Consider the following 26,394-nt stretch of genomic DNA (forward strand, 5'->3'; position numbering starts at 1 on the left):
GTGCTGCTAACTTGTTTTAAAAGTCATGTCGCAACAACAAACAGGCTGGCAGGCTTGGTTCGCGGACATAGTCCGTTTCAAAATTTGATCAATTTTCAAAATATATAAAATTTTGAAATTTCTATGATTTTGATGAAAAACTTTTTAAAATATTTGTAAAAAATTTTGTTTGAGTTTTTCCCAATTTACGAATTTCTTCAGAATTAAATTTGCAACTTTCTCCCCCGAGCTGTCAACTCTTTAGAGCAAAGAATAGCTGTTGCTGACTGGAATATTCAAAAATAGCTGATATTATTGCTATGTAAAAAAGCTTAAAAAAAACACAATGACAGCCCTGATCTCAAAAACGGTGTGGCAGCCTTGTATCCTAGAAAAAATACCGATAGTTTCGAACGTCTGGCAGCCTTTCTATGCAATAAAAGTGCGAGCAGTCTGGGAACGCGCGGGCGATTTAAAAATGTAACATAAAAATTGTTTGAAAAATCAATTAAACCAGTTATGTATGATATTGCAATGAAACTCACAATAGATAAAATAAAAGTCATTGATTCTTTGAAGGTTGCCACCCCTCAGGGAGAGAAACAACAAAATTTATTCCACAAATTTTTAATTTTTTATCAAATTAACTCTGAAAATAGCCAGAGCTAGCTATAAAATAGCTAAATTGAAGCAATGGTACGAACTAACTAGTGATTGCTTCGCCGAGACTGCCGATAACTATGTTCCTTGTTATCGAATTGAGTAAAACAATAATTGGGTGTACACACTGGACAAACCGCGCCAGCACTAAGTAATTTAAACTGTCAGCAACTGACAAACTGCAACAGTGAAATAAAACGCAGATATTATGTCCTATTTAAATGACTATTTTAATTTGTTGCACCGATTGAAATTTTTTCGTAATATTGCGGCGGTAGAAAATTTAATAAATTAAAATACTCCGTTATAAAAAATAATAATAAATACGGCCTGCACTGCAATTTAAGTAAATCTAATAGATTGCATTGCGATAGTTCTCCACAAAGTTTTGCACCAGCCCGGGCATCTCCGGTGCTCGACATAAATACTTGTGTCCATAGCGATGTATCCGATCGAATCGATGGAATTCCACTGGCCCCCAGGAGCGACTGCGCTTATCCAGAGCAATGCGGTATAAGCGATAGCCCAGATGGAAAGGCACCACGACATCGTCCTCGGCATGGACAATCATTATTGGCTGGGGGAACTCATGCACATGTCTGTCCGACTCGAAGCGCAATCGACTGTCGTACATTGGCTGTGAGATCGTGAAATCATACCAGGGTAAATGTCTAAAGGGTCGCGAGAACGGATGCAGTCGAATCTCGTCACGTATATTGGTAAATGGACTCTCCAGTATCACACCACGCGGTCCTCGCTCCTTTAAGCTCGCCAGCTTGGCGGCCATGTGAGCAGCGACTCCTGTGCCCAAAGAATGACCCCATATATATATGGGATTCGATGTCAGATTGGCAATGTACTCAAAGACCATCAAGGCATCTCGCACCACACCTTCCTCCGTGGGCGGCACTGGATCCGAATCGGCGTAGCCACGATAATCAAAGGCAAAGACATGATAGTTAAGTTGCCGCAGCAGCTTGTACACCTCGGACCGATGGCCACTGCCCCTTGTGGCCGTGTTACCGTGCAGGTACAGAACCACAGTGCCACCTGGCACACGGAGCAATCTCTCGTAAAAGAGCTGCTCATTCTCTGGCACAATGACAGGGAATTCCGCACGGAGCGAAGGTACTAGCTGCTGCAGCTCCTCATTGTTGCCTCCCATGTGGCTTGGCCCTGGCGTCAGATCGCTTGGTGCTCGGCTAGCCTCGTCCTCGTCGTAGGCCTCCTCGACATGGAGTTCCCGCTTAAATCGACGCACCGCATTCTTGGGCAGCACATGCCAGACGCCAATCCGTACACCACTTTTGTCTTCATCGTGATCCTTGACGGTGATATAGAAATTCCGTGTGGCATAGAGTCCAATGCTCGCGGGATTGCTCAAATCAAGTCCCTTCGGATAGGTGACTGCATAGAAAAAGAAACTGCATTACAAAAATGCAAAAGGGGGAATTCCCCATAAAAGACGAACTTACTGAAGGTGAGAAAGAGTATGCCACGTTGCAGCGTTACGGAGAATCGAAATGCCAGTGGCAGCAACACGAAGAAGGCGAAGAATACCACCAGGGCTATTATAAGGCAGGGTAGTCCAACTCTGTGAAGTAATCGCATGGTCAATTTTGGATTAATTGCGTCTATCCAGTCTGAGTATCATTATACAACGGTTACTACCACAACACAAATTAAGTTACTACCAATAATAGACTACACACAAAATCATAAGTAGGAAAATGGAAAACATAAAATTTAAAAGATGAAACTTGATAGAATTTCACACAGTTACTGGATCAAGTTGGAAGTTCGACTCTGCGGAAAGCACACCCAAAGCAAATGCGGAACACTATTTCCAATTTTTGGGATATTGCCAAATATTGTATTTATGCCACGATGCAAACTTTACACATTTCAATCATAACAAAACCAACAAACTAATAATTATAATAATGGTTAAAAAGTAAAATAATATTTTTAAATAAAAGCAGGCAATTAAATATGAATTAACAACATCAAATTGTGGCTAGAAAATCGTTGCGATCGAGCATAAATACTTACAGCCCAGTTAGCCAACAAATGACGAGTGTTCCGGGAATGGCCGTTGCATATAGAACTAATTTTAAACAACTATCAAGCTCGTACATTGTGCATTAATTTTCAAATATCGTCGTTAACACGATATTCAAGACTTTGTTAATTATTATTTGTTTATTTTTGTACAGCTGAGCGAGGTTATATTTGGGGCTTGATTTGATTTGTTCTGTGCAATATATATATATATATAACTTTTGTTTCTGTGTGTGATTCACTGAGTTTTACAATTGTACTAAGCGTCTACCCGAACGTAGGGAAGAGAATAAACAAAGTAACTTGATTATTAGCTTCATAATATAACATATCGTAAATAAATCAAAGCATGCAGAAAATCCCTCCAAAAAAATATTTAAAAAAAAGTAAAGCTGAACTTTGGAATGACCCATAAAATTGAGTTCCATGTTGCTGATAAGACAGAATGCGATCGACTTACAGACTATTACGGTACAAGAATAAATGATATCATATCTAATATTGTATACGATAATGATGACAAATGTTAATGATATGACACTTTCTGCACAATCAGCAACAAATTACGTAAAAATTAGCGAAATTATGTTGGACTACAAATTACAATTGATAGCGTTAGTTACAGAAAAAAAGTACTTTGAATTCACCTCTTGAAGAAATGCCGCCTACGCGCAAAGAGCATAACTGTAAATAGTCAAACAACAAAAAAAAAGATAGAGAACAATAACATTGGGTTAGAAATGTTTGGATTAATCATAAACAGTAACGATTGCCAATCAAAGCTGAGAAATAAGATAAAGACAATAAAGCAGAACAAAGAGAATTATTAATTTAGTGTTGTACATGTATGCTAAGTTAATTTTAATGATTCAACAATTTCACACACAATTTAATAAAGCGCCAAATGCAACGATCGTTGCAACCCGTTCGTTTAGTTTCGTATGACTGACTACTGAACCGAGTCAAAGCTTTAGATTGGGAGTGAGTAGGAAGGCAAGATCAACACACTGCAGTGTTGCCATTTTAGCCAATTTATAGCTAGACTTTGCTATTGAAAAATGATTATTGGAAGAATTGCTATAAGCTTGGCGGTTAGGTATTTTAAAATTGTATCGGGATAAACATGTTTTTAGAAAAGTGTAGCTGATAAGAACAATTTTTATGCAAAATTATACATTAAGTGCCAACACTGTCACACACACTTCACTCTCTCGCGCGCTCTCTCTTATCACTTGCTCTCTTTGGCCAGACAGCTGATCGTGTATATTACGTTCTGTGAATTCTTGCACTGGCAGCGATTTTAACGTGAATTGAATATAAATAATTGTATTTAGTTGTGATGCACTTGTTGCCTGATGCTTCAATTGACACTAAGTGAAATTATCTTCTTATTTGACTTACCGGCGCCTTTGTTATGGAATCTATTATAGCAAAATGCAGTCAATGGCTGTTTGTGTTGTCTTTTAATTGAAGTCGTCTATAGCAGCATCATACTTTTCAGTTTAGCGTCTTCTCTGGCTGCAATCTGGAACATTTCGAAACTACGTTAGTCGTTAAACGGATTTGCTTTACAGACGTCTCAAAAATAAATCAAATTACACTTCCAATTAGTTTCAAACTATTTTATGTAATTTATGCATTTTCGAAATGTAGCCAAAAACTATGACCGGTACAAATCGAGTGCCAATATAAAATCATTAGCTTACACAACAGAAATACTCATTAAATACTTTTTAAAGTTAGGCGTTACATGCAGTTGAAGTAATTATTAATTAAATTTTATTGGATTATTTTTCCTTTCAACAACAACAACTGCCAGTGTGTACACGGTGGTAACAAAAAAAAAACAGCTGATACTGTCTTATCGCATTGCTGTTGCCAATTTAGCTATTTTATAACTTGTTCTGGCTACTTTACAAAGTTTGTTTGCTAGAAAGATTTTAAAATTGCCATTAGCCGGAAATTTGGCTGTTTTTTCTTCCAGCTATGTTTGTGTTTTCTAAAACTCTTGCAAAAGTGCCTAGAAAAATAAATTTTGAAGCTCTCCAGCCAAAACCAGCCATTTTTTCCCTAAAAAGATGGAATCACTGTTTTGGCCCAAATGCTGCCAAAATTTTCCGATCTGGCAGCATGCACCACTAGAATTTTTTAAATTGCTGCAGGATTTTTGTTAGAATTTTCTGCATTTTTTAATATATTTTTTAGAATTAAACTTGTAACTTGTCTCCCCTTAGGGTGACAAACTTCAACCATTCATTAAAAAATTTAACTTAATTTTATCTAAATTCGAATTTTAAATTTTCATCAAATTATTAATTTAGTCCAAAGTTATTGCATTTTGCAAATTGCATTAACTAAAATTTAACATCAGCAACGTTATCGTTTCGCAGCGCCATCTTGTGGCACATTCGCGACCACGTTACTCCTCATTAACAAAGTGCTCCTCACTTAACAGTATAACAATTTGCAAACGCGCACAATTTAAATATTTTTATATAATTTTTCGCTATTGGTCAATAAATTAATAATTTGATATAAATTTATAGTTCGCAAATAGACAAAATAAAGTTGTTCGTTTTATGAAGGTATGAACTTTGTCAGAAAAGATACAAAAAATTCCTAGTATCTTTCTTTTAGATTCACCTATTTTTTTGGGTAAGAAAATCGAGCCAGATCAAAAAATACCTATTTTTTTGGGTAAGAAAAATCGAGCCAGATCGGAAATTTTTACTGAATGGGCAACCATCCACAGTGCTCGCCAAAATTACTGAAACCAGACCAAAAAACTTCCGCCGGCGGACAGAGCTCTGGTTTAGAAGATACGGGGCTTAAACAATTGTGAACTTCTTTCAAAGAGAAGAATATAGGAAAACTTGCCAAACTCGTGAAGGACAGCGAAAAATTATTTGCCAATTGTTATTTACAGTACAGCAGACTGTTAAAGCTTGTTTTCAGCTCTGTGTGTGTGAGTGTTTTTGTTGCTGTTGGGGCTGCCAACAGTTTTATTTTGACTCAAAAAAAAAGCAAACACACACAACGGCAGCGCAACAGCGAGAGTGAGGATGAAGAGTTTAGACGAAATAAAGTCGGAATATCCGCTGCATTGGCAGATATGGAATGGCAATCTGGAGGAGCTGCAGCAGCAATTGCAGACTGAGCAGGTTTGTTTGTGGGTGGGTGGCGAAATTAGTAGGTGCGGTTTCCACCCCTGGAAATAAATGATGACAAGGGACAAGTGTGTGTGTGTGTTTGTGGTGCTTTGCTAATTTAATTAGCGCCCTAGTGACTCGACTGCAAACAACAACAATAACAACAACAATGTTAGCAATATTAACAGCTCAACTTTCAGATTGATAAGGAAAAAATCGATCCGCGGGGCCGCACACCCTTGATGCTGGCGGTGCGTCTGTCGAATCTGCAGTGTGTCAAGTGCCTTTTAGCAGCCAAGTGCAATGCAACCTACGAGCATGCAGGCTGGTCAAGTAAGTCGAGGAAAGATTCCTTTTTTGAAATCAATGTACTCACTGTTGTTTACATCCATGCAGTTGTGCAGGAGGCCGTTTGTACCGGCGACGTGGATATACTGACTGCCATCATTGAGGTACGTGACTTGCAGCGTCATGTGCAACGTGTGACGCACGTGCCAAAGTTACTGCAACATCTACTGGATGCGCCCGACTTTTACATTGAGATGAAGTGGGAATTCACATCGTGGGTACCGCTCATGTCCCGCCTCTGTCCCAGCGATACCTATAAGGTGTATAAGCGTGGCGCCAACGTGCGCATCGATACCACGCTCCTTGGCTTCGACAACAACACCTGGCAGCGGGGCAATCGATCCTACATATTCAAAGGCGGCAGTAAGTGCGGATCCTTATCATATTTGCATAGTTATTATTTAAACGTGGATTTCTGTTGCAGAGGAAACGGCCACAATGATTGAAATAGACCACGACACGCATGAGGTGATGGTCGAGCAGATGAGCAGCGATATTGGCGATATTGTGGCCATACCACCGCCCATTGGCACAGTGCGTGCTCGGCTAGCGGCGCCCGTCATTACCAACAACATTGAGATGGACAAGATCAGTTTCGAGCGCAACAAGTCGGGCATTTGGGGCTGGCGTAGCGAAAAGTCCGAGATAATCAATGGCTACAACTGCAAAGTGTATGGCGCCAGCAATGTTGAATTTATCACCAAGACGCGCATGGACCACTTGAGCGAGGAACAGATCAAGGTTAACCATAAGACTAAACAATATCAAACACAGACGGTGTATCTAATGTCTCCCCTTCTTCTGCTACAGAACAAAACGGCGCGTACGCCTCTGCACAGCTTGTTGGGCATTGCCGATGAGGATTACGTGCCACCAGCACCACCACCAACGGATGCAGTAGCTGCGATTAAAGAGCGCGTGAGTCGCAGGCTTGTGGCTTTAATTGTCGTTGATTAATTGCAATATTTATTTATGTATTTACTAGACACCTTCGCCTCGTCTGGGCGAGGCAGCTGCCTGCAGTGAAAATGGCGATAGTGCCGCCAGCGCATTGCTGGCTGAGAGTAATGGCGGCTCCGCCTGTGGATCGGGCGCAAGTACGCCACGTTCATTGATCACGCCAGAGGAGTACTTCAGTGCCGAGGTGGATCTGCAGGGACGGGATATAGGCAAACCAAAGAATTTGAGCACAAAGGTGCAACGCTTTAAGGCCAATTTGTGGCTGGCTGAAGAGCATCCCATTCGTCTTCAGGAACAAGTGCTTCCCATACTGGATCTCATGTCGACCATGGCTAGTCCGCATGTGTCCAAACTGAAAGACTTTATAACCATGCAACTGCCGGCTGGTTTTCCGGTCAAAGTTGAGATACCGCTCTTCCACGTTCTGAATGCCTGCATTACGTTTGGCAATGTGTTCGCGATGACAACGTCCGTGGATCATGTATCCACGTTGCAGGAACAGGATCGCGTCACATGCCTCGTGGACGATCGATGCTTCGACATACCCAGTCATTATGTCAACCGTGGCGCTGACTCACGTCGCCAGATGCCACTCGACGAGGACGACATGCTGCAGTACGCCATTGAGCAGAGTCTGGCGGAGACGAGCGGCGCTGGCGGTGCTTGTGGCCTGGACAACGATTCCGACAAGGTCGACATCTGGGAGGTGCTCCGCGGTCAACATACTGTTGGCAGCGAGCTGCTCCCCGAGGATGACGAACAGTTGCAACGGTAAGGAACTCGGCAATCTTAATCTCGGTCTTTATTTAACGTACCCAATGTAATGTAACGCTAGTAATTCCCCCTCCTGTCGGCACCTACATAAACGCACGGTGGGAGCACCACCTAACCAGTTCTATGGGCGCTACTCGCCTTCGCATTTGGCACCGCCTTCAATAGAGCCACAGCAACGTGGTCGCTCCGCCTCGGCGGGAGCACAGTTTAAAAACGATCTTAGCTACATGAAGAAGATCTTCAAGTAGATTCCTTTCACCCAAACCAGTGTTTTGGAATTCTACCTTTAAAATTATCAAGTTTTCGAACCCAAACTTCATTCTTAACATAATAATTACGTAAATTTCATGCTTTTTTGTCTATAAAATCCTAAAACAACAAGATTAAATTGTTAACTTAACAATTTAAATGGCTAAAAAAATCAAAGAAAACTGAAAGCAATTTAGAAAATACAATTATTTTATTTAATCAAATTATGCCAAGATTTGAACCACAACCTTGATACGAATATATCTGTATCGCGTCGAACCTTGCCTTGCTTATCAACCATATACCCCTCATTTCCCAAAGTATTGCTAGCAACCATTTCACCCAAGCTTTCTGTGTGTGCGTCTCTTTCTCCCTATTCCGTTTACAGTGTGCTGCAGGAATCGCTTTTGGGCGCCAATGCGAATGCCAGCGGCTCTCCCGTGTCCGAGGATGATGACGACGGCGGCTTCCGGTACATGGACACGGATCTAGCCTTGGCGATGCGCCTCTCCCAGCAGGAGCAGCAGAAATTCGAGCTGGAGCGTCAGCGAGAGCAGGAGATGATTGAGCAGGCGCTCAAGCTCAGTCTGCAGGAGCATTAAGATCAAGTTGCTCATCAAATCAAATCCAAATCAAATCACAACCAACTAATCAATCAATCAATCAGTCAGTCAGCAAAAGTGCTAAAAACGAAATCTGTCTTTTGTTTGGTATCAAAATTGAAATTGTTTATAATGTAATTCTATAATTCTAGTATGTAAATTTATACCTATGTTGTACAATAGTTTTTATAATTTTTATTATTATCTTTTATATTTAATAACTCTTGTTGATTTCGCTCTCCTCCTATACGGTAATTATGCATCCTTATTTGTATTGTGATATGTAACTAAAAAGAAACCTTACCTATAAACGGAACAATTCCCTCTATTAACCCATACCAACTCAGAAACTCACAATATACATTATAACATAAATCTATACATAAATACACATATGTATACATATGATATCCATGTACTAGCTTTTGCTAACATATTTAATATTAAGTCCACACAATGAAGAGATAACGTTTAGGGGAAATGATAATACGCGTCACATGCATAAAAAAAAACAAAAGCAAAAAAACACATAAGTAAATCAAAAAAAAAGAAGAAAACTTCTAAAACTTCAATCGTCTGTTTCCTAACATTCTTATTTATTTAAAACGTATACATAATCTACTCCATATTTACTAATCAGCATTAACATTATTTTAATACAAATGCAAACATTTTTTTGAAAATGAAAATATATATAACAACTATGAAGTGAAATATAAACAAAATGCATTTAAGACAATTCTAACTTTGACATCAATGGGGATTTAATAACAAATTAATTATGAATTTTATCTAGAAGAGCTTTCTTACCACTCAGATTACGAAACCTCTGATTCATCTACCTAATTTATTTATTTGATATTGAATTAATGATAGAATTCTCAAATGATTACGTGTTTTTCTATAAACATTGAGACGTTCTGATAACGATCCTGATTAGAAAAGAAAGTGATAATAAAAACAAGTACATATGTAATAGGTATTGATTTATATATATTTATCTAGTCTGTGTTTGCTATTCGGAATTAATATTAATTTAGTTCTAAAGCGTACAAGAAAAATAGTTCAAAATGTCAAATTCGATATTATATATATAATTTATATACAAAGTCAGCTGCTGAATTTTGGACAGAACTTAACGTATTGAAAGTCTTACAAACTCATTGGGTAACTTAAAATTTTTCTTCGACAAGCCGAAGCATTTACTTAAAAATATTTATATATTCTAAGTACTGTGTTCACTCGCAAATCAGAAACACAATTATTAAATAAAATCTAAAGAATTTTCGTAATTTAGTGCACTTGTAAAAGATATTTCAAAACACTTTCAAATTGAACTTTTACATTTCGTTTCTAATTAGCGAGCCATGACTGTAGATGCAATATTGCGATTGCTTAGCAGCTGAGAACAAGATTAATCCCAAAACATGCATACATTTAACATTTATAGTCACATACATATACTTATACTATATTTAATCGATTGCAATTGGTAGAGTCAAACTGTATCCCAGCCCGAGATTGGGAGGGACTCGTCGTTAGTAGAATAAATGGCCTTGTTTCGGTTATGTACATGGGACTATGAAAGAGTCCCGATCCGATTAAGAGGATCTCCTTACGTATAAGAGTCAGATTCCATCTAAGTACGTCCGCTGGATGATATGTGAAGGAGTCTGGACAAACTAAATGTACTTGAAGCACTTTTGTTTGTCGTGCGGAATGCGGGTCTTGAAGAGAATGGAATCGGCGCGATATTGTGTGTTGAGCAGCGGCGTATAGCCAAAGACCTGGCTGAAGAAATTGATGCACTTGTGCCGCTCCTGGAAGTGCGTGTCGTCCTCGCTGAGCGACACCGGACAGCCAGGACAGCGGAAGGTCCAACGGGAGGTGACCTTGACGGGTGGTCGTCGCGTCAGGTGTGAGACGAGGAAATTCATAGCGATATCCTCGCAGTTCATATACTCATCCACCTTGTCACGTATGGCCTGCGGCAGGTGATAGCTGTACAGATACATATAGTATTTGTGGAGGAAGGCGGCTCCAGTGAGCACCATGCTCAGTTCACAGCTGTAGTTGGAGTTGTAGTGCCACATGTTGTTGCTGCTCAGATCCCAGGCATGGTAACGACCCGGGAATCCCACGATGCGGTCCCGATGTTCTCGCCACACACGAAAACCAAACAGAATCTCGTCGTGCCGCAAATGAGCATCGTCATCCACTGAGAGCACTGCCTCCGTCTCGATGACATCGAAGGGCAGGAAGCGATTGTTGAGGGAATTGCGTGGTGCTCGAACCACGGCTACGGGCACTCCAATGTCTGGCCAGCGCAAGTCGTCCAGCGGTGGCTTCGGTGAGTTCCACACGACGACCACCTTATGCAGATAAGGTAGTCCATAGAGGCGGCCCAGCGAGTCCATGAGCACCTGTTCGCGCTCATAGGTGAGTATCACAATGGTGAACTGTTCGCGCGGATAATTGCCGCCCAGAGCCTCACTGAATTCCTTGCCAGCTCCGCCGATACCCTTGCCAATTGGCCGGAATCCCGTGTGGGAACCCATGAACTTGGCTTCCGAAGGTAGCGCCGGATCGAAGGGAAGCTGTGGATACAGAAAGAACGGATCCATCCAGTCGTTCCAAGCTTCCTTCGAGTGCATGCGTAGTATTGTATAGTTCCTGCGAAAAGCTGGACTCGGATAGGGTGGCTCAATGGGACCCAGTGACTCCTCCGGCTCCGTGTCCATGCCCACGGGCGGCTCCGACTTTAACGGTATAAAGGTGTTGTTAAACACACTCTGGGCAACCACTGAAGGAACTGGACGTGGCGGTATACCCAGTCGATCCCGCATGCTGGCTATCACTGTGTCCACCGTTGCCTGTACCGAGCTGAGATAACGCTCCCAAATGAGACGCCCCTGACGACGCAGGAGCAGCAAGTCCGCATCCTGCACAGCACGCAAAAGGAAATGCAATTCCGTAATCCGTGCCTTGGGCAACAGGAGAGCTGCACGGCGCCAGTCCAGAGTCTCGGCGTACGGCAGACGCAGCTCATCAGCTCCCAGGATGACGGGCACGGCGCCAGAGCGCAATGCTTCGTAGAGGCGGGCCAGCATCAGCGTGGAACTGACCCGTTGGCCCAACGGAGGTAGGATCAACGCATACGTGGAGTCCTTGAGCAGCTGTTTGCGCGAGGAGTCCGAGCCACAGAGTGTCCAGTCGGGCTGGGTGTCTGCCTCCTGCACTTCAGTGGCGGGCACACATTGGAATTGCAGCATAAACTGATCCTGTGTGGCACTACGCGACATATCCTTGAGGTGCTCTAATATGAAGTCATCCAATGCATGGCCAGCTGTCTGCGTGGCCAATGCGGGACGCAACTCGCCCTGGAATGATAGCAAATACTTGCGACGAGCTGGCACCATGCTGGCACACTCCTGCCACACATCTCCGCCAGGTGGGCCCAGAATGGGCGGCACAATGAGGTCATAACCTGGCCGAAACTGTTCCCGCTCGAAGGAGCTCTGCACGATGATGGCACGCATCGTATTCAGCTGCAGCAGAGGATTGGTCCTTGCCGAGTTCAAGTCGCGTCGTGCCAGATTGAGAAGGACATGATTCCTTCCATCGCCACCCCAGTGGGGCAACTGGTACAGCTTTTGTATATCGATGGGTGAGTTTGTGGCGTCATTAGAGATCGTCGAACGCTGCTGCTGCTGTTGCTGCTGCTCGGCCTCCTGTGCCGCATACCGATTGTTCCGTAGCAGATCCTGCTCCAGCAGCGACTCTCCCACCAGAACCAGATAGATGCAGGCTTGCTTGGGATCTCTCACAACGTGTGCATTGTAGCCCAGCGTCTGTTTCAGTGTCGTCTTGAGGAAACCATCGATATCGTAGCCCGCACGCTGCACACTATAGACATCCGGATCATATAGGTAGACTGGAAATCCGGAGGTGAGACTGCAACGCGAGTGATCAAAGCAATTGTGCATTTCACAGGCAGCTGCAATTCCACTGCTGATGCCGTTCATCTTGCGGGGCAGAGTGCTGGGCAACAGGGTGCGGGGCAGGGCCAGCTCTGGAGTATTGCGCTGCACTGCCTCCCGTTGCGCCACCTGCGCCTGCTCCACCGAGATCTTTAGGCGCTCGAGTTCAGTCTGTTCACGCAAGAGTTCCTGCTTCAACTCCTCGATCTTCTGATTATATTGACTTATATCCGACTGGAGCTTTTGTCGCCGCGACTCCAATTCCCGCAGCTCCACGGACACAGTGCTCTGCAGAGAAATACATATTTAATATTATAAAAATTCTATTGCTTATCACTCACCTTAATTCGGAGCATCTCCTCGATGCGCATCTTTAAATCGCTGGCGCGCATGGCACTGAAATCCTCATAGGCATCGAGGAGAGGTCTGCTGCGGTGCACATCTGTCGGCGGTGCATCCTGCTCAACCTAATCCAAAGCGACATAAGATAATGAGAATAATGTAATTGGTAATTTAAAAACTTACGTTGAGCAACTTGCGATGTGCAAGCAGCGGGAGTAGCACCAAAAGCAGCAATATTAATAATGTAAACTTATAGAGCCGACATTGTCGCATCCATGAGATGTTCATGCTGTGCCTCTGGTTTGTTGTTGTTGCTGCTGCTGGTAGAGTAATCAGTTTATCCTTATCGCTACTGTCCTGGCTTTGATAAGCTGAAATGCCACTGGGCTTGTCCAGGTCAAAGGCCAGGGACATGTTGTGTAATTCCTACTTCCCCTATGCAATTTTTAACTCGCATAAGGCGATCTTTGCAATTGTTTTATTTACACACTAAAAATAAAAAATAGAGTCACTGTTGTCAACTTAGCTATTTTATAGCTAGATTTGGCAATTTTTAGAGTTTGTTTGCCAGAAAAATTTCAAAATTGCATTGTCTGGAAATCTGACTATTTTAAATATATATTCAGCTAAGTTTTGCTATTAATATTCTTGGTAAAACTGTGCAAAAGTCCAACAATAGCAAATTTAGCAGAAACAATCATTGCTCCCCCTATAAGCTTGGCAGTACTGGTGTGAAAGGCTGCCACTCGGTCCACCCAAAGTTTTCCGATCTGGCAGCTTGTACCAAGAAAATTCACATATTTTTGAATTTTTCTTAATGTTGAAGATAAAATATTTTAAAGTTTTGCAGAATTTTTGTTAGAATATTGCCGGTTTTATTATATTTTTTTTTATAATTAAATTTGTAACTTTTCTTTCCTTGGGGTGACGAGTTTCAATCCTTCATTAAAATGTGTTCCTTAATTTTATCTAATTTCGAATTTTAAATTATCATTAAATTATTAATTTTTTGAGTAGTTATTGCATTTTTAAATTTGCAATAACCTAAATTTAAATTTTTCAGTGTGGCCACACGCAATAACGCGCTCTAGTTAATTCAGCATTTTATTGATATTTCTGGTATATTTTAGGTATAAAATTTAACGACGTTACTCCTTATTTGCAATTTGCTCCTCACTTAACGCGCGCAGTTTAATTTTTTTTTAAAGTTTTTTTAAGCAATAATTTGCCTCGCCTTGTGCTAAAAAGTTGACTTTATTTTAGCCATGTTTCATCGCAACTTCATCTATTTTTCGGATGCTTTTCAGCCAGAAACAGCTATTTATTCCTCTAAAAAGTTTTTGTCATTTAAGTAGTTCACAGTGCTGACAATTTTTTTAGGGAAAAAGTAGAAATTGTTCTCCAAAAAATAGCTAAATTCTATCGTTGCTCCCAAAAAAATCATGGCGCGCAATTTAAAACAAAATGAAGCAATTGTATTTTTATGCATTTAGATTACTCATAAATTCACTATTTGAATTTAATATTAAATACCATATATATTAAAACGCGAAATCTATCGCATTGAAAGCCAGATTGGCAATAAAAATAAAATATACAAATTCACACATTTCACTCGGTTCGATCGCTAAAAGGGAAAAGCGACAGTAACAAAACATGCAAATATTGCAACAACATTTTCTTAATTGTTACTTGTGCAGCATAAAACCTGAACATATGCGAGGTCTTTCACAATAATCACTTAAAACACAATACACATACAATAAGTGTACATTTACAGTGACTTACAGTTTATTTCAACCAGAACCGTAATAAAAAAAACGGCTTTAGTCAGCTTTAACAACTAAATGCTTTAACTTATCAAACATAGTTTTATTTTTATGTATTTTTTACAAATATTTTAAAACAATTTAAAACTAAAAAATAAACCAAAAATAATGTCACATTTAGATGTCCATTTACGCATGCATGCACACAAAGCTGAGTGAGAAGAGCGCCACAGCAGCAGTCGCAACTGAAGTCTAAGCTCAGAAATCAGTCGGTCTGCGTTCGTTCGTCTAACTTGTAGTCATTCATTAGTGTTATCGCTGGATTGGTGTGTGTGTTTGTGCCTGAGTGTTTGTTGTTCGTGGCTACTTCTTTCAATTTATAGTTAAAGGCAAAAGTGTTAAACTAATTACAAAAATAATGAATACCTCAAATATGAAATGACACAACGTTGTTTATCTACTTCACACGGGCATTTAAATTTCAACGGTTCCTAACGGTTTAAAAAAATTTAAACGAAAAGACTTGCTGTAAAAAGACACTGCCAACTTTCAACTAGAAACGTAGATCAAATAAACTGAAAATGGGTAAATTTTTATTTATAATATTATGTATTCTTAAACTTTTATTAAAGACCAGCATGAATGTATTCAAAATCCCTTTTTATGCTTATACATAATTATAATATTTTTGGGTACAACATACTGTAGATTTGAATACATATTTACATAATTATGTACTTACTTTCGAGTTTATTGTATTTCTGAGAACCAACTATTTAAATTCACATCACGAAATATTACAAGTATTTATATCTTTATAAACTAGGCAGAAAGGTGAGGAAGTAGAAAGAGAGTTCGTTGATTAATGACTTTCTGTGATTATTTCATGAAACTGTAATTAAGAAAAGTGCTTGTACTTACATTAAGACTTCATAGTCCCAGTATTTATAAATAATGTTTAAATACAAATATAACATTATTGTTTATAAATTTTGATTAATTTCATCAAACGGGTTTTTCTCAAATGATATTTTAATTGGTTGAAAAATATAAAAATTGATAAGATGTCTTATTTCTTACCATGGTCAATAACATTTGAGAAAGACACGTTTAAAAGCAACTTAGAAACGAGATTTCATTTGAATGTGCAGATAAACAAAATCATTATTATTCTCACAGTTGTTTTGAATACAGGCTTATGCAAGGGTATTAAGTCTTCGGTATGTCAAAGATAATCTTTACTTCTTGTTGTATTTTTGTTCTAATCAAAATTAATTAACAAAGCTAACCCGACACAACCTAACCCAGAGTCGTTTAATTGAAAGTTAACCCTGATGGCTCCTGCCTATTCCTGGGCTAGTTTTACTTCGATCCGAGAACTTGTTCTTGTTGTGCTTTTGTTATTGTTGTTCATTTTTGTTGTCGTTGACCCCAGACAATGGGGAAAAACACTTTTGGATTTGGAACGTTCGGCTTATCGGGTGTGGTGGGAGGGGGGTCTTATTAGGGGCACATTCATTGCATTGAGAGCTGTTGACTGCCTGACTGTTGACTGAGAGCGGCTTCGACTGTGGCTCAGCTTCTGTAAGTGTGTGTATGTGTGTGTGTGTGTGGCGTGCGTGAGCTTCCGTCCATGCGCCTAAACCTACACTCGGAAAAACATGGCATCCTAATTTTAGGATGGTTCGTACTTGAATTTATACCGTTTCGTTCTTGAAATTGAAAGATTGCTATTCATTATTTTTATTAAATTAAGTAAGAAAGAATCTTAAGCTTAAAATTTCTATAAAATAAAGTAGCTATATGATTAAACAGACCGATTTTAACCAAAGTAAGTCAATATATACAACCATGACAATAATAATATCTATGCTGTGTACTTAATTTGGTTCGTTTCAAGATTAAAAAGAAATTAAATATTAAAATAATTTTTGTTCTATTACAAATGTAATTGAATTTATCTCAAAATGTACTTTAAGTATTTCAGAAAAATCTTATTTAAGTCATTCTGGGGTTGCGAAAAGCGAATTTAAAAAGATATTATTTTACTCGGTTTGCGAAATTTCAAACTTATTTAGTTTTTAGGATCGTTTTTACTTGAATAAATAGTACAAATAAGTACGGAATTCTTGATTTTTTAAATCTGAGTGTATCTATCAGCAGAACAGAGCGAACCCAGGGCGGTACTGAGCGACCTTTACGCTGCTGCGACTACAACGGTGACTACGGCTACGGCTATGCTACAATACAGCCCACAATTACCTTGCTTAATGACATCCGTTGTGCGTTTCGGCTGATTCGTGTCCGTTGTCCGACTGACTTTTATTGAAGCCGCAAGAAACTGGCTCACGGCGCCACGGGTAATGGATAATGGGTAATGGGTACGGTATTGCCGGCAAATACGGTTCAAATGGTCTGTGGATACCGAGAGGTATAGCTACTACTTAATTCAAATTCAGTACGCATTGACCAATCGCACGTTGCAGTTCTGCACAACAATGCATCTGAGGATACGCCTAACGTGTCGCAAATTTGAAATCTGGGGTAAGCAGCTTTTGCTGTTATTGTTTTTAAATTAATATACAGCCCTACATACAAGTACACACACATATGTAACATATTCGTATGCAAATACGTACTATCAACGGTAAATTGTGATGTGTTTTGCATTTAAATTAATTGCTCTACTTGCAACACGATTGCCTTTAAAACGGAGCTGCCACTGAAACTGCAACTCCAGTCTGTTAGTCGAACGCAGTCACAGTCCATACTTGCGGGTGCCATCAAAATGAGTGAGTGTAGAACAAAAGACAAACGTAAAATGCAAATCGAATAAACTAAACAAAAACTATTGTTTGTTTAAATCAAATGAAATCCGTTTAAAAAATAAATAACTACATCGTTGAACTAACAATCGAGATTGCTTTCTGGTGTATTTAGTTATTTTAAATAAATTTGGTGAAAAAGTGTGCAACAGGGTAAGGGAGGAATAAAAGGCTCCATAAAAACGGCAGAGTTAATCTATACATGTCCATCTCTGTAAACACCTAGAGCTCAGAAGGCTGTAAGGAATAGAGTAACCAAAGTGGGCATACCTGTAAATCCCACAGTTTTTATGATAAAAACGTTTTTTTGGGGGCAAACGTTTTAATTATTGTCATTTATTCCACTTAATCGCATTAAGATCGCATAATTGTAACGGTAGTAATAATTGCTTTAAGTTTTTAAGCATATTGTATATCGTTGGAGCTTAAAATTCATAGATAGTATTATTTAATATGTACATATCAATTTAGAAACGGGTATCTAATAGTCGGTGTACTTACTCGTTTACGATTGGAAAGGACCAACTGGAACTGCAATTAAAATCATCAGTAGAACAAGAGGTTAAATAAATGTGCAAATCAAATGAACTAAATAGAAACAAAAGTTAAAAACGAGTGTGAACCGATTCAAATTGAAAACAGTGCAATAAACCTCCTTTCCAGTGCAGCTTTGTTGCATTTAGAAAGTTTCTGTCGCTAAAGTTGTAATCCAATAAAAATGTACATGAAGTCACATGTAAAACCGTTACAAATTTAAATAAGTGCAGTGAACTGTAGTCAAGTCCTCATTCCAGTGTAGTTAAAACGAAGCTGCCATTGGAACATCAATTCCAGTGATTGAACAAGCGGCCAAAAATTATATTAATCGATATGCGTTACAAATGCAATACTTACACATATGTGTTTATATTTTGCCGCAATTCAGTTTAGCTTTTTGTGCCGGCTGTTGTGCTTTTGCCTTTAGCAGCTGATAAGCAATTTATAAGATAAAATGTTAAAGTGAATAGTGGCACTGACAACACATGACTGGCCCCAGTGTGCTTTTAGTGGGCAAGCGAGAGAGCTCGCATATTAATCACATCATCACAACTCTTGTAATGGGCTTGAGGAAATTGTTTAAATGTTTGTTTAATTAATTAATTTGTTGTTCTTACATATTGCACGTGATTTAAAATCAAAACAAATTACCAAGTGTGCGATTTAATAAGTGATCTTTCTATATTTGTATCAATAACAAATATGAGCGAGCAGCCGCAGAGTCTGTTTATGTCTGAGAGTCTCTCTCTCTTTTGCTCTCTGAGCGCGTGTGTGTGTGCGTGAATGTGGGAGAGCATGTTTGTGTCTAACAACCGCTGTTAGCTCTGACTTCACCTGTTCAAAGCTTAAAAGCTTTTTGCAGCTTAGCTGCAAAGCACTTTTCAATTGAATTGTTTTGTATTTTCTTTAGACTATGTCAAGTATACGCCGCTTCTACAGAGTGTATTTATTTTATTACCATGACTGTAGCAGAGTGTAAATCTTTTTAATTACATTGTTGTAAGACCTAACAATTAATACTAGATTCCATTTCATTTCCGTTACGTTTCGCGCACTGATTTTCAACATAAACAAATGCAAACGTGAGTACATTTATACATATGTGCATATGTATTAAACATTAAGAATTCAACTATAAACAAAAACGAAAACGACAACAAAGCTACGTTTCTTATTGTTTTCCGTTAAACTATAATGTTGACATTGACATTGGCCACTTTTGTTATTTTTTATTATTTTTATGCTGATTTCGCTGAGGTAAAAACAGCTTAATACATTCAGAAGGCAATTTTGCTGCATATTTAATTTTTAAATAAATTATGTTATAAATATATATTTTTATTTAAGTTATTAAAAATATATTTCTGCAATAATTTTAAAAATATTTTAATATATAAGGTGTATTTTAAATATTAAAAATTAAATTATTTTTTATTATCATAAATATTTTCCAAGTCAAATTAATTAAGTAGTTTATCAATGTTTATGTAAATAGTTTCAGATGTTATCAAAAAATGTTTATGACTGATGTACATTGATAACTAGATATCACAAAGTGGAAAATAACTTTTGACATAGATAGATAACAGAATTCTTCTATTAACACCGTGTTTCTTTGCTTACAGCCCTTTGGCTCTCCTCACTGGTCATCGGCCTCTATATACTGAACTTCACCTTAGCTCTTATCATACTCAACAAGGACGTGAAAACGACACGGGGTATGCTCTATCCGCGCGAGTCAGAGACGCGAGAGGTGCGCTCCCTGGATGGCATCTGGAATTTTGTGTGCTCCGACGAGACAAATCCAACGCAAGGTATACGGGATAATTGGTTCAGTAATGATCTGAGCAAAAGTAGACCCATCATTCCAATGCCTGTGCCGGCATCGTATAACGACATCACGACGGAACGAGCATTAAGGGATCATGTTGGCACAGTTTGGTATGATCGCAAGTTCTTTGTGCCTCGCTCCTGGGCTAAGGATCAGCGCGTTTGGCTGCGCTTCGGTAGCGTCCACTACGAGGCGTTTGTGGTAAGTAATAAAGTGGTGATGATGATCCGATAAATGTCTTCAAGTAATTATATTCCTAGTGGATCAACGGGGAGTCGGCCGTAAAGCACGAGATAGGACACCTGCCCTTTGAGACGGAGGTCACACATTTATTAAAATACGGCGCAGAGAATCGTATAACAGTAATGTGCGATAATGCGCTGATCCAGACAACAGTGCCGCAGGGTAAGATCTCGGAAGTGGCCAACGATGGAGGCGTTACCATCATACAGAGCTACACCTTTGACTTCTTCAACTACGCGGGCATCCATCGATCCGTCCACTTGTATACCACGCCCAAGACCTTTATTGAGGAAGTCGAAATACAGACAAGGCTATCGGACAATAATAGTGGTAAGATTCGGTTTAATCAGTTATCAGAGCTGTACTCAATGCATATAATATTTTTCTTAGTGGGATATGTCGAGTACAGCGTCGTTGTGAATGGAACCGCTGCCAATGAAGCGGACAATGCATTATTTGTCCGGCTCCAGCTGTACAATAGGGAGGGTGAAATGGTGGCCAACTCCACCTCGGACAGCAAGCTCGCGGGTAGTTTGAAAGTACAGAATGCCAATCCCTGGTGGCCTTATCTTATGCACTCTGATCCGGGATATCTTTATGAGCTGGAAATCAAATTGCATGCAGCTAATGAGGAGCTCCTCGATGTCTACCGTCTAAGTGTCGGCCTGCGATCTTTAAGCTGGACGAATACCACATTCCTTATCAACGGAAAACCAATTTACTTTCGAGGATTTGGGCGACATGAGGACGCGGATGTGCGGGGAAAGGGACTGGACAACGCTCTGATGGTACGCGACTTTAATCTCATAAAGTGGATTGGAGCTAATGCCTATCGCACCTCTCACTATCCCTACTCCGAAGAGTCAATGCAATTTGCCGATCGACATGGCATCATGATCATCGATGAGTGTCCCAGCGTGGATACGGAGTGAGCTCTTGAATTTCTATTCTGCTTCTAGAGATTTTTCTAATTTATTTTCCATTGCAGAAACTACAATCAGGCATTGCTGGGCAAACATAAATCCTCTATAGAGCAGCTCATACATCGCGATCGAAATCATCCCAGTGTGGTCATGTGGTCCATTGCCAATGAGCCCCGCACAGGACAATTAAATGCAGATACCTATTTCCAGTGAGTGATGATTCCTTAGTTTTCAGAAATTGTTTAATCTGTGCGCTTCTTTTCAAAGATTTGTAGCGAATTATACGCGCTCCTTGGACAGCAGCAGACCTGTTACGGCGGCTATAGCCACACCCTGGACAGATGATAAGGCGGTAAGTGGATTTAATTATAACAGTTAAGAAAAAGGAGAGGAAGCTCAGCAGTAAAGATGAATGGAATCCTCCTGCCTATAATACCATCGTTTATTGAGGTCGATAACGGAATCGACCTCAACCATTCAAAAAACTCGCTTTCTATGAGAATTCTGTGGTCAGATAGCTTACCTTAAAGAGTCAGTTGTGGTGAAGAGCAAAGAAATCTCGATAGATCCCCCATTTTATACTGGCATGACACTATTACTGGGGATTATATTAATCCAATTTTTCATTTCTCAGGGGAAATATCTGGACATAATCAGTTTCAACCGCTATAATGCCTGGTACAGCAATACTGGTCGCGTGGATATGGTCACTCAACGTGTCATCGATGAAGCATCCGCTTGGCACAAGAAATACGGCAAGCCAGTTCTCATGGCAGAATATGGCGCCGACACACTGGAGGGTCTGCATCTGGTAAAAATATAAGGATATCCAAGGAATGTGCAGCTGTAATCAAATGTCTATATCTTGTTGCAGCAACCATCGTATGTCTGGTCAGAAGAGTTCCAAACGGAGTTATTCTCAAAGCACTTTAAGGCCTTTGATGCTCTGCGTCGCAAGAAGTGGTTTATTGGCGAGTTTGTGTGGAACTTTGCCGACTTCAAGACTCCTCAATGTAAGTCAATTGTGAGTGGAGTACATCTTAAATTCCTATGATATTCCTTTTATTGCAGCTTACACGAGAGTCGGTGGTAATAAGAAGGGCATCTTTACGCGTGCCCGTCAGCCAAAGGCGGCGGCTCATCTGCTGCGACAGCGATACTTTGCACTTGGTCGCGAAGTGGATCAGTGCAGTTTGCCGGAGGATCTGTTCACCTACATTGTTGATATGGGTGGCAATATCAAGAAAGAATCCAGTGATTTATGAAGCTCATAAAATGCCATGCACATCGGCTGCGCAACACTTAAACTGACAACACATAAAAAAAAGAGTACAATTTTATAAACATACATATGTATATAAGCGAAAGCTTAAGAGTATTGTATATATTTATACTGTTTTTATAAGAAATGTTTAACTGGAACTGACCGCGAGTGCATTTCGCATTGCCTTCTACCATTTAACATCTTTTTGAATGTCGTTAAAACGTTAAATCCAAATAAAATTAAATTCATTGTTTTTTAAAAAATTCTTTTAATAAATTTCCCATTCAAACTAAACAAACTGCCAAAAAAAAAAAAAAGTTGACTAGTACTTTAGCTATTTTCAGCTTTTTTCGGATGTTCTCCAGCCATAAACAGCTATTTTTCCCACCAAAAAGTTGGCAGCAGTGAAGTGCAGTGTGACCAAAATATACAAGATATTTGTCACAAATATTTCAGAGCTGATGTCACTGCAGCGACCAAGTAACAGTGACAAAGTCACGAATGCATGTGTGTGGCACAGCTTTAATGTGAACTTATATTTAATTAATTTACTAATAAACATTTTTAGTTTAAAATTAGATAATAACAAGGGTGTATTTTTTTTATGACTGATCGAAGATCGAAGATAAATCCAAAAATTTGACAAAATTCTAACAAAATAAAAAGTCTTACAAAGAATTTTCAAAATTCTAGTTTTAAAATTATAAAAGTTTCCGATTCAAGCCCACTTTGGAAATTGATCACAGTATGAAAATGGGCTTAAATCCATGAACTAAAACAAGACTATTAAAACAAGTTGGCAGCACTATTATTGCATTTGTTAATCAGCTGCACTGATGCCTACTTTAGAAAAATAAATAGCTGTTTCTGTCTGAAAAGCATATAATATTGCACAGCTTTACCAAAAATATGAATAGCAAAACTTAGCTGAATATATATTTAAATTAGCCAGATTTTCAGCTAATAGCAATTTAAAAATTTTTCTAGCAAACGAACTCTGAAAATAGTCAAATCTTGCTATAAAATAGCTAAGCTGGCAACAGTGATCAGCTGTGCCGTCTCGGTCTCAATCTAATAAAAAATTGAATCATAAACATACACATTGTGTGTTCAAATGGATAACAATAAATGTATGGATTGAGAAAAATTAATCATCAAAATGAGCGCTTGGAAGTTTCTTTGGATTGCTATACTAAGCGCTTGTCTTTTGGTTGCAAACGGGCTGGAAGACAATACTGAACTCGTGGATGATAATCAAGATGATCAGCTGTTGGCTGGTAAAGTCAGGTATGACTATTCAAATGTAAAGACACCCCGTCCTACAGTTGGACTGCTCTATCCACGTGAATCGGAGACGCGAGAGGTGCGTTCCTTGGATGGAATATGGAATCTTATTCGGAGTAATGCCAGCGATCCTCAGCAAGGCGTGAGAGAAAAATGGTACAAGCGGACGCTCAGATCAACAGGTCATGAACTTATTTTAATGCCGGTACCAGCATCCTACAACGATGTGACTGTGGATCGGCAATTGCGCGACCATGTGGGCACAGTTTGGTATGAGCGTCACTTCTTTGTGCCCACTTACTGGCGTAAGGATCGTGTACGCACCTGGATACGCTTCGGTAGCGTTCACTATCAGGCTGATGTGTGGATCAATGGTCAGTTGGCATTGCACCACAGCATTGGTCATTTACCCTTTGAGGCTGAGATTGGACGCTTTGTCAACTACGGCAGCGAGAACCGTATCACAGTAATGGTGGATAACCGTCTAACCAATCGCACCATTCCTCAGGGACATGTCCTGAAGCAACCTAGCGACGAGGGCGTTGCCTATGTACAATCTTACACCTTTGACTTTTTCAACTATGCGGGAATTCATCGTTCCGTGCAGCTTTTCACTACGCCGGAAACATATATAAGCGACATTGAGCTGAAAACTCAGTTTGTGAACGAGAAAATGGGACGCATTGACTATCAACTGAGAATTGGCAATGGATCTGACTCAGCTCCGCAAGCTAATTATGTATTGGTGCAGCTGCGGGACAGAAATAATGTTGTGGTTGCCCATCAAATTAATCATAATGTTCACAATGGAACCTTTCTGATACCCAATGTGAAGCCTTGGTGGCCCTATCTGATGCATCCGCTTCCTGGTTACATGTATACCCTGGAGCTGCAGTTAATGTCAAAAAACAAAGATAGTGAAGAGGAGGGGAGTGCTGTGCTCTTGGATGCCTATCGAATGCCCGTTGGAATACGCAGTCTAAGCTGGAGCAACCAAAGCTTGTACCTCAACGACAAACCTCTTTACTTGAGGGGATTTGGCAAGCACGAGGATTCAGATGTAAGTTTTAGTTGTGAAAACCAAGAAACTAAAAGTAACAGCTTTATTCCATTTACATGAACAGATTCGTGGCAAGGGCCTGGATAATGCGGTACTATTGCGTGATTTCAATCTGCTCAAGTGGATCGGGGCCAATGCCTATCGCACTTCACATTATCCCTATTCCGAGGAATCTATGCAGTTTGCCGACGAGCACGGCATCATGATCATTGATGAGTGTCCCAGTGTTAATACGGATTTGTTTGAGCCACAGCTATTGGAAAATCACATGTCTGCATTGGAGCAGCTCATACATAGAGATCGCAATCATGCCTCTGTGATTGCCTGGTCAATAGCCAACGAGCCACGCACGAAAAAGAAGGCAGCCGAAGCTTATTTTGGGTAAGTTGGCAAATCGTGCAAAGTGAATTTTTTAATCAATTTCTATGATTCCACAGCGCCTTGGCGAAATATACAAGAACCATTGCCCAGGGACGTCCGATTACAGCTGCCAGCAATGTGGACACGCCCACGGCCTGCATGATGTCACAATTCTTGGACATAACTGGCTTCAATCGATACAATGCCTGGTACCACAGTCCCGGACGCACCGATATGATTGTGCAGCCACTGTATGATGAGGCCAGAAAATGGCACGAGCATTATAAAAAGCCGGTTATTATATTTGAATACGGAGGAGACACAATGGAAGGATATCATAGCGTAAGAAGTGATAAACAAGTAGCTAACTGACTGAAAGATATTTTGCTGTGATAAGTCGTAATGTCAAAATGTCTCTCGGTTCGATTTTCTATGAATCGGGGCTAAATTTAACACACTTGTAATTAATATTTATATACATTTATAATTTATAATCAGTTGCCAGCCTATATTTGGTCGGAGGATTATCAGACGGAACTGTTCTCCAAACACTTCCAGGCATTTGACAAATTGCGTAAACTCAAGTGGTTTATTGGGGAATTTGTGTGGAATTTTGCCGACTTTAAGACTGAACAAAGTGAGTTGATAAATACAATTATTAGATAATTATATAATTTAATTTAATAAATTTACTCTTACAGCCTACACACGAATGGGTGGAAACAAGAAGGGCGTCTTCACTCGCAATCGCCAGCCCAAGGACGCGGCTCATTTATTGCGAAAACGATATCATGCAATTGCATTTAAACTGGACAATGCCAGCTTTCCGTCGGATCTCTTCGAGTATATTATCGACTGGTATTGATTACACTTTGAAGCATAAAATGCTATCAAAGTTGATCTACTTCACATAACCATATAATGTATTATTTATACTGATAGTATCACACTTTTAACTATGCTATTTCAACACAACTGTCATGGACAAGATGCGTGCAATAACTGGGTCATCCTCGCTCGACTAATGTCAGCTTTTAATTAAATGCTGTTTCTGATATTAAACCAAATATTGTAAAACTTTAATTGAATAATAAGACTCAGTATACATACATAACTAGGCTTCGCGATCTGTAAGCAAATAGGAGAATTCTGTAGAAAATTTAAGTAAATTACCGATAATGTTCCAACAACAAG

At 39.8% G+C, this 26,394-nt stretch overlaps 5 protein-coding genes across 9 annotated transcripts; 3 read left to right on the plus strand and 2 right to left on the minus strand.

The window, feature by feature from the left end:
- Positions 1 to 903: 903 nt before the first annotated feature.
- On the minus strand, positions 904 to 4,225 carry LOC117785142 (lysophosphatidylserine lipase ABHD12). 3 transcript variants are annotated; one of them, XM_034623046.1, is made up of 5 exons: positions 4,102 to 4,222; positions 3,348 to 3,384; positions 2,692 to 2,967; positions 2,115 to 2,233; positions 904 to 2,046 (listed from the first exon to the last, which is right to left on the minus strand). In XM_034623046.1, the coding sequence occupies exons 3-5, from the start codon at positions 2,775 to 2,777 to the stop codon at positions 992 to 994; spliced, it is 1,260 nt and encodes a 419-aa protein (XP_034478937.1). In that variant the 5' UTR covers positions 2,778 to 2,967; positions 3,348 to 3,384; positions 4,102 to 4,222; the 3' UTR covers positions 904 to 991. The 3 variants fall into 3 exon arrangements, with proteins under 3 accessions (XP_034478937.1, XP_034478938.1, XP_034478939.1); XM_034623047.1 differs by lacking the exon at positions 4,102 to 4,222 and adding an exon at positions 3,587 to 3,634; XM_034623048.1 differs by lacking the exon at positions 2,692 to 2,967 and having other exon boundaries at positions 4,102 to 4,225.
- A 1,236-nt stretch (positions 4,226 to 5,461) lies between these two features.
- Positions 5,462 to 9,339, plus strand: LOC117783824 (ankyrin repeat domain-containing protein 13D). Of its 2 annotated transcripts, none has more exons than XM_034621371.1 (7): positions 5,462 to 5,861; positions 6,050 to 6,182; positions 6,246 to 6,560; positions 6,622 to 6,938; positions 7,008 to 7,115; positions 7,183 to 7,928; positions 7,993 to 8,544. In XM_034621371.1, the coding sequence occupies exons 1-7, from the start codon at positions 5,763 to 5,765 to the stop codon at positions 8,177 to 8,179; spliced, it is 1,905 nt and encodes a 634-aa protein (XP_034477262.1). In that variant the 5' UTR covers positions 5,462 to 5,762; the 3' UTR covers positions 8,180 to 8,544. The 2 variants fall into 2 exon arrangements, with proteins under 2 accessions (XP_034477262.1, XP_034477261.1); XM_034621370.1 differs by lacking the exon at positions 7,993 to 8,544 and adding an exon at positions 8,569 to 9,339 and having other exon boundaries at positions 5,468 to 5,861.
- Positions 9,340 to 9,755: 416 nt separating this feature from the next.
- On the minus strand, positions 9,756 to 13,611 carry LOC117783823 (exostosin-3). Its single transcript, XM_034621369.1, has 3 exons — positions 13,288 to 13,611; positions 13,104 to 13,229; positions 9,756 to 13,050 (listed from the first exon to the last, which is right to left on the minus strand). The coding sequence occupies exons 1-3, from the start codon at positions 13,516 to 13,518 to the stop codon at positions 10,465 to 10,467; spliced, it is 2,943 nt and encodes a 980-aa protein (XP_034477260.1). The 5' UTR covers positions 13,519 to 13,611; the 3' UTR covers positions 9,756 to 10,464.
- Positions 13,612 to 18,723: 5,112 nt separating this feature from the next.
- Positions 18,724 to 22,753, plus strand: LOC117785019 (beta-glucuronidase). 2 transcript variants are annotated; one of them, XM_034622894.1, is made up of 9 exons: positions 18,724 to 18,820; positions 19,915 to 20,267; positions 20,327 to 20,639; positions 20,700 to 21,237; positions 21,298 to 21,441; positions 21,500 to 21,584; positions 21,867 to 22,043; positions 22,107 to 22,245; positions 22,304 to 22,753. In XM_034622894.1, the coding sequence occupies exons 1-9, from the start codon at positions 18,796 to 18,798 to the stop codon at positions 22,495 to 22,497; spliced, it is 1,968 nt and encodes a 655-aa protein (XP_034478785.1). In that variant the 5' UTR covers positions 18,724 to 18,795; the 3' UTR covers positions 22,498 to 22,753. The 2 variants fall into 2 exon arrangements, with proteins under 2 accessions (XP_034478785.1, XP_034478786.1); XM_034622895.1 differs by lacking the exon at positions 18,724 to 18,820 and adding an exon at positions 18,934 to 19,317 and having other exon boundaries at positions 19,861 to 20,267.
- Positions 22,754 to 23,540: 787 nt separating this feature from the next.
- LOC117784328 (beta-glucuronidase-like) lies at positions 23,541 to 26,390 on the plus strand. Its single transcript, XM_034622036.1, has 5 exons — positions 23,541 to 24,840; positions 24,905 to 25,221; positions 25,278 to 25,542; positions 25,699 to 25,837; positions 25,902 to 26,390. The coding sequence occupies exons 1-5, from the start codon at positions 23,656 to 23,658 to the stop codon at positions 26,063 to 26,065; spliced, it is 2,070 nt and encodes a 689-aa protein (XP_034477927.1). The 5' UTR covers positions 23,541 to 23,655; the 3' UTR covers positions 26,066 to 26,390.
- Positions 26,391 to 26,394: the final 4 nt, after the last annotated feature.

Source organism: Drosophila innubila (assembly GCF_004354385.1).
Source record: "Drosophila innubila isolate TH190305 chromosome 2R unlocalized genomic scaffold, UK_Dinn_1.0 1_C_2R, whole genome shotgun sequence".
Lineage (NCBI taxonomy): Eukaryota > Metazoa > Arthropoda > Insecta > Diptera > Drosophilidae > Drosophila > Drosophila innubila.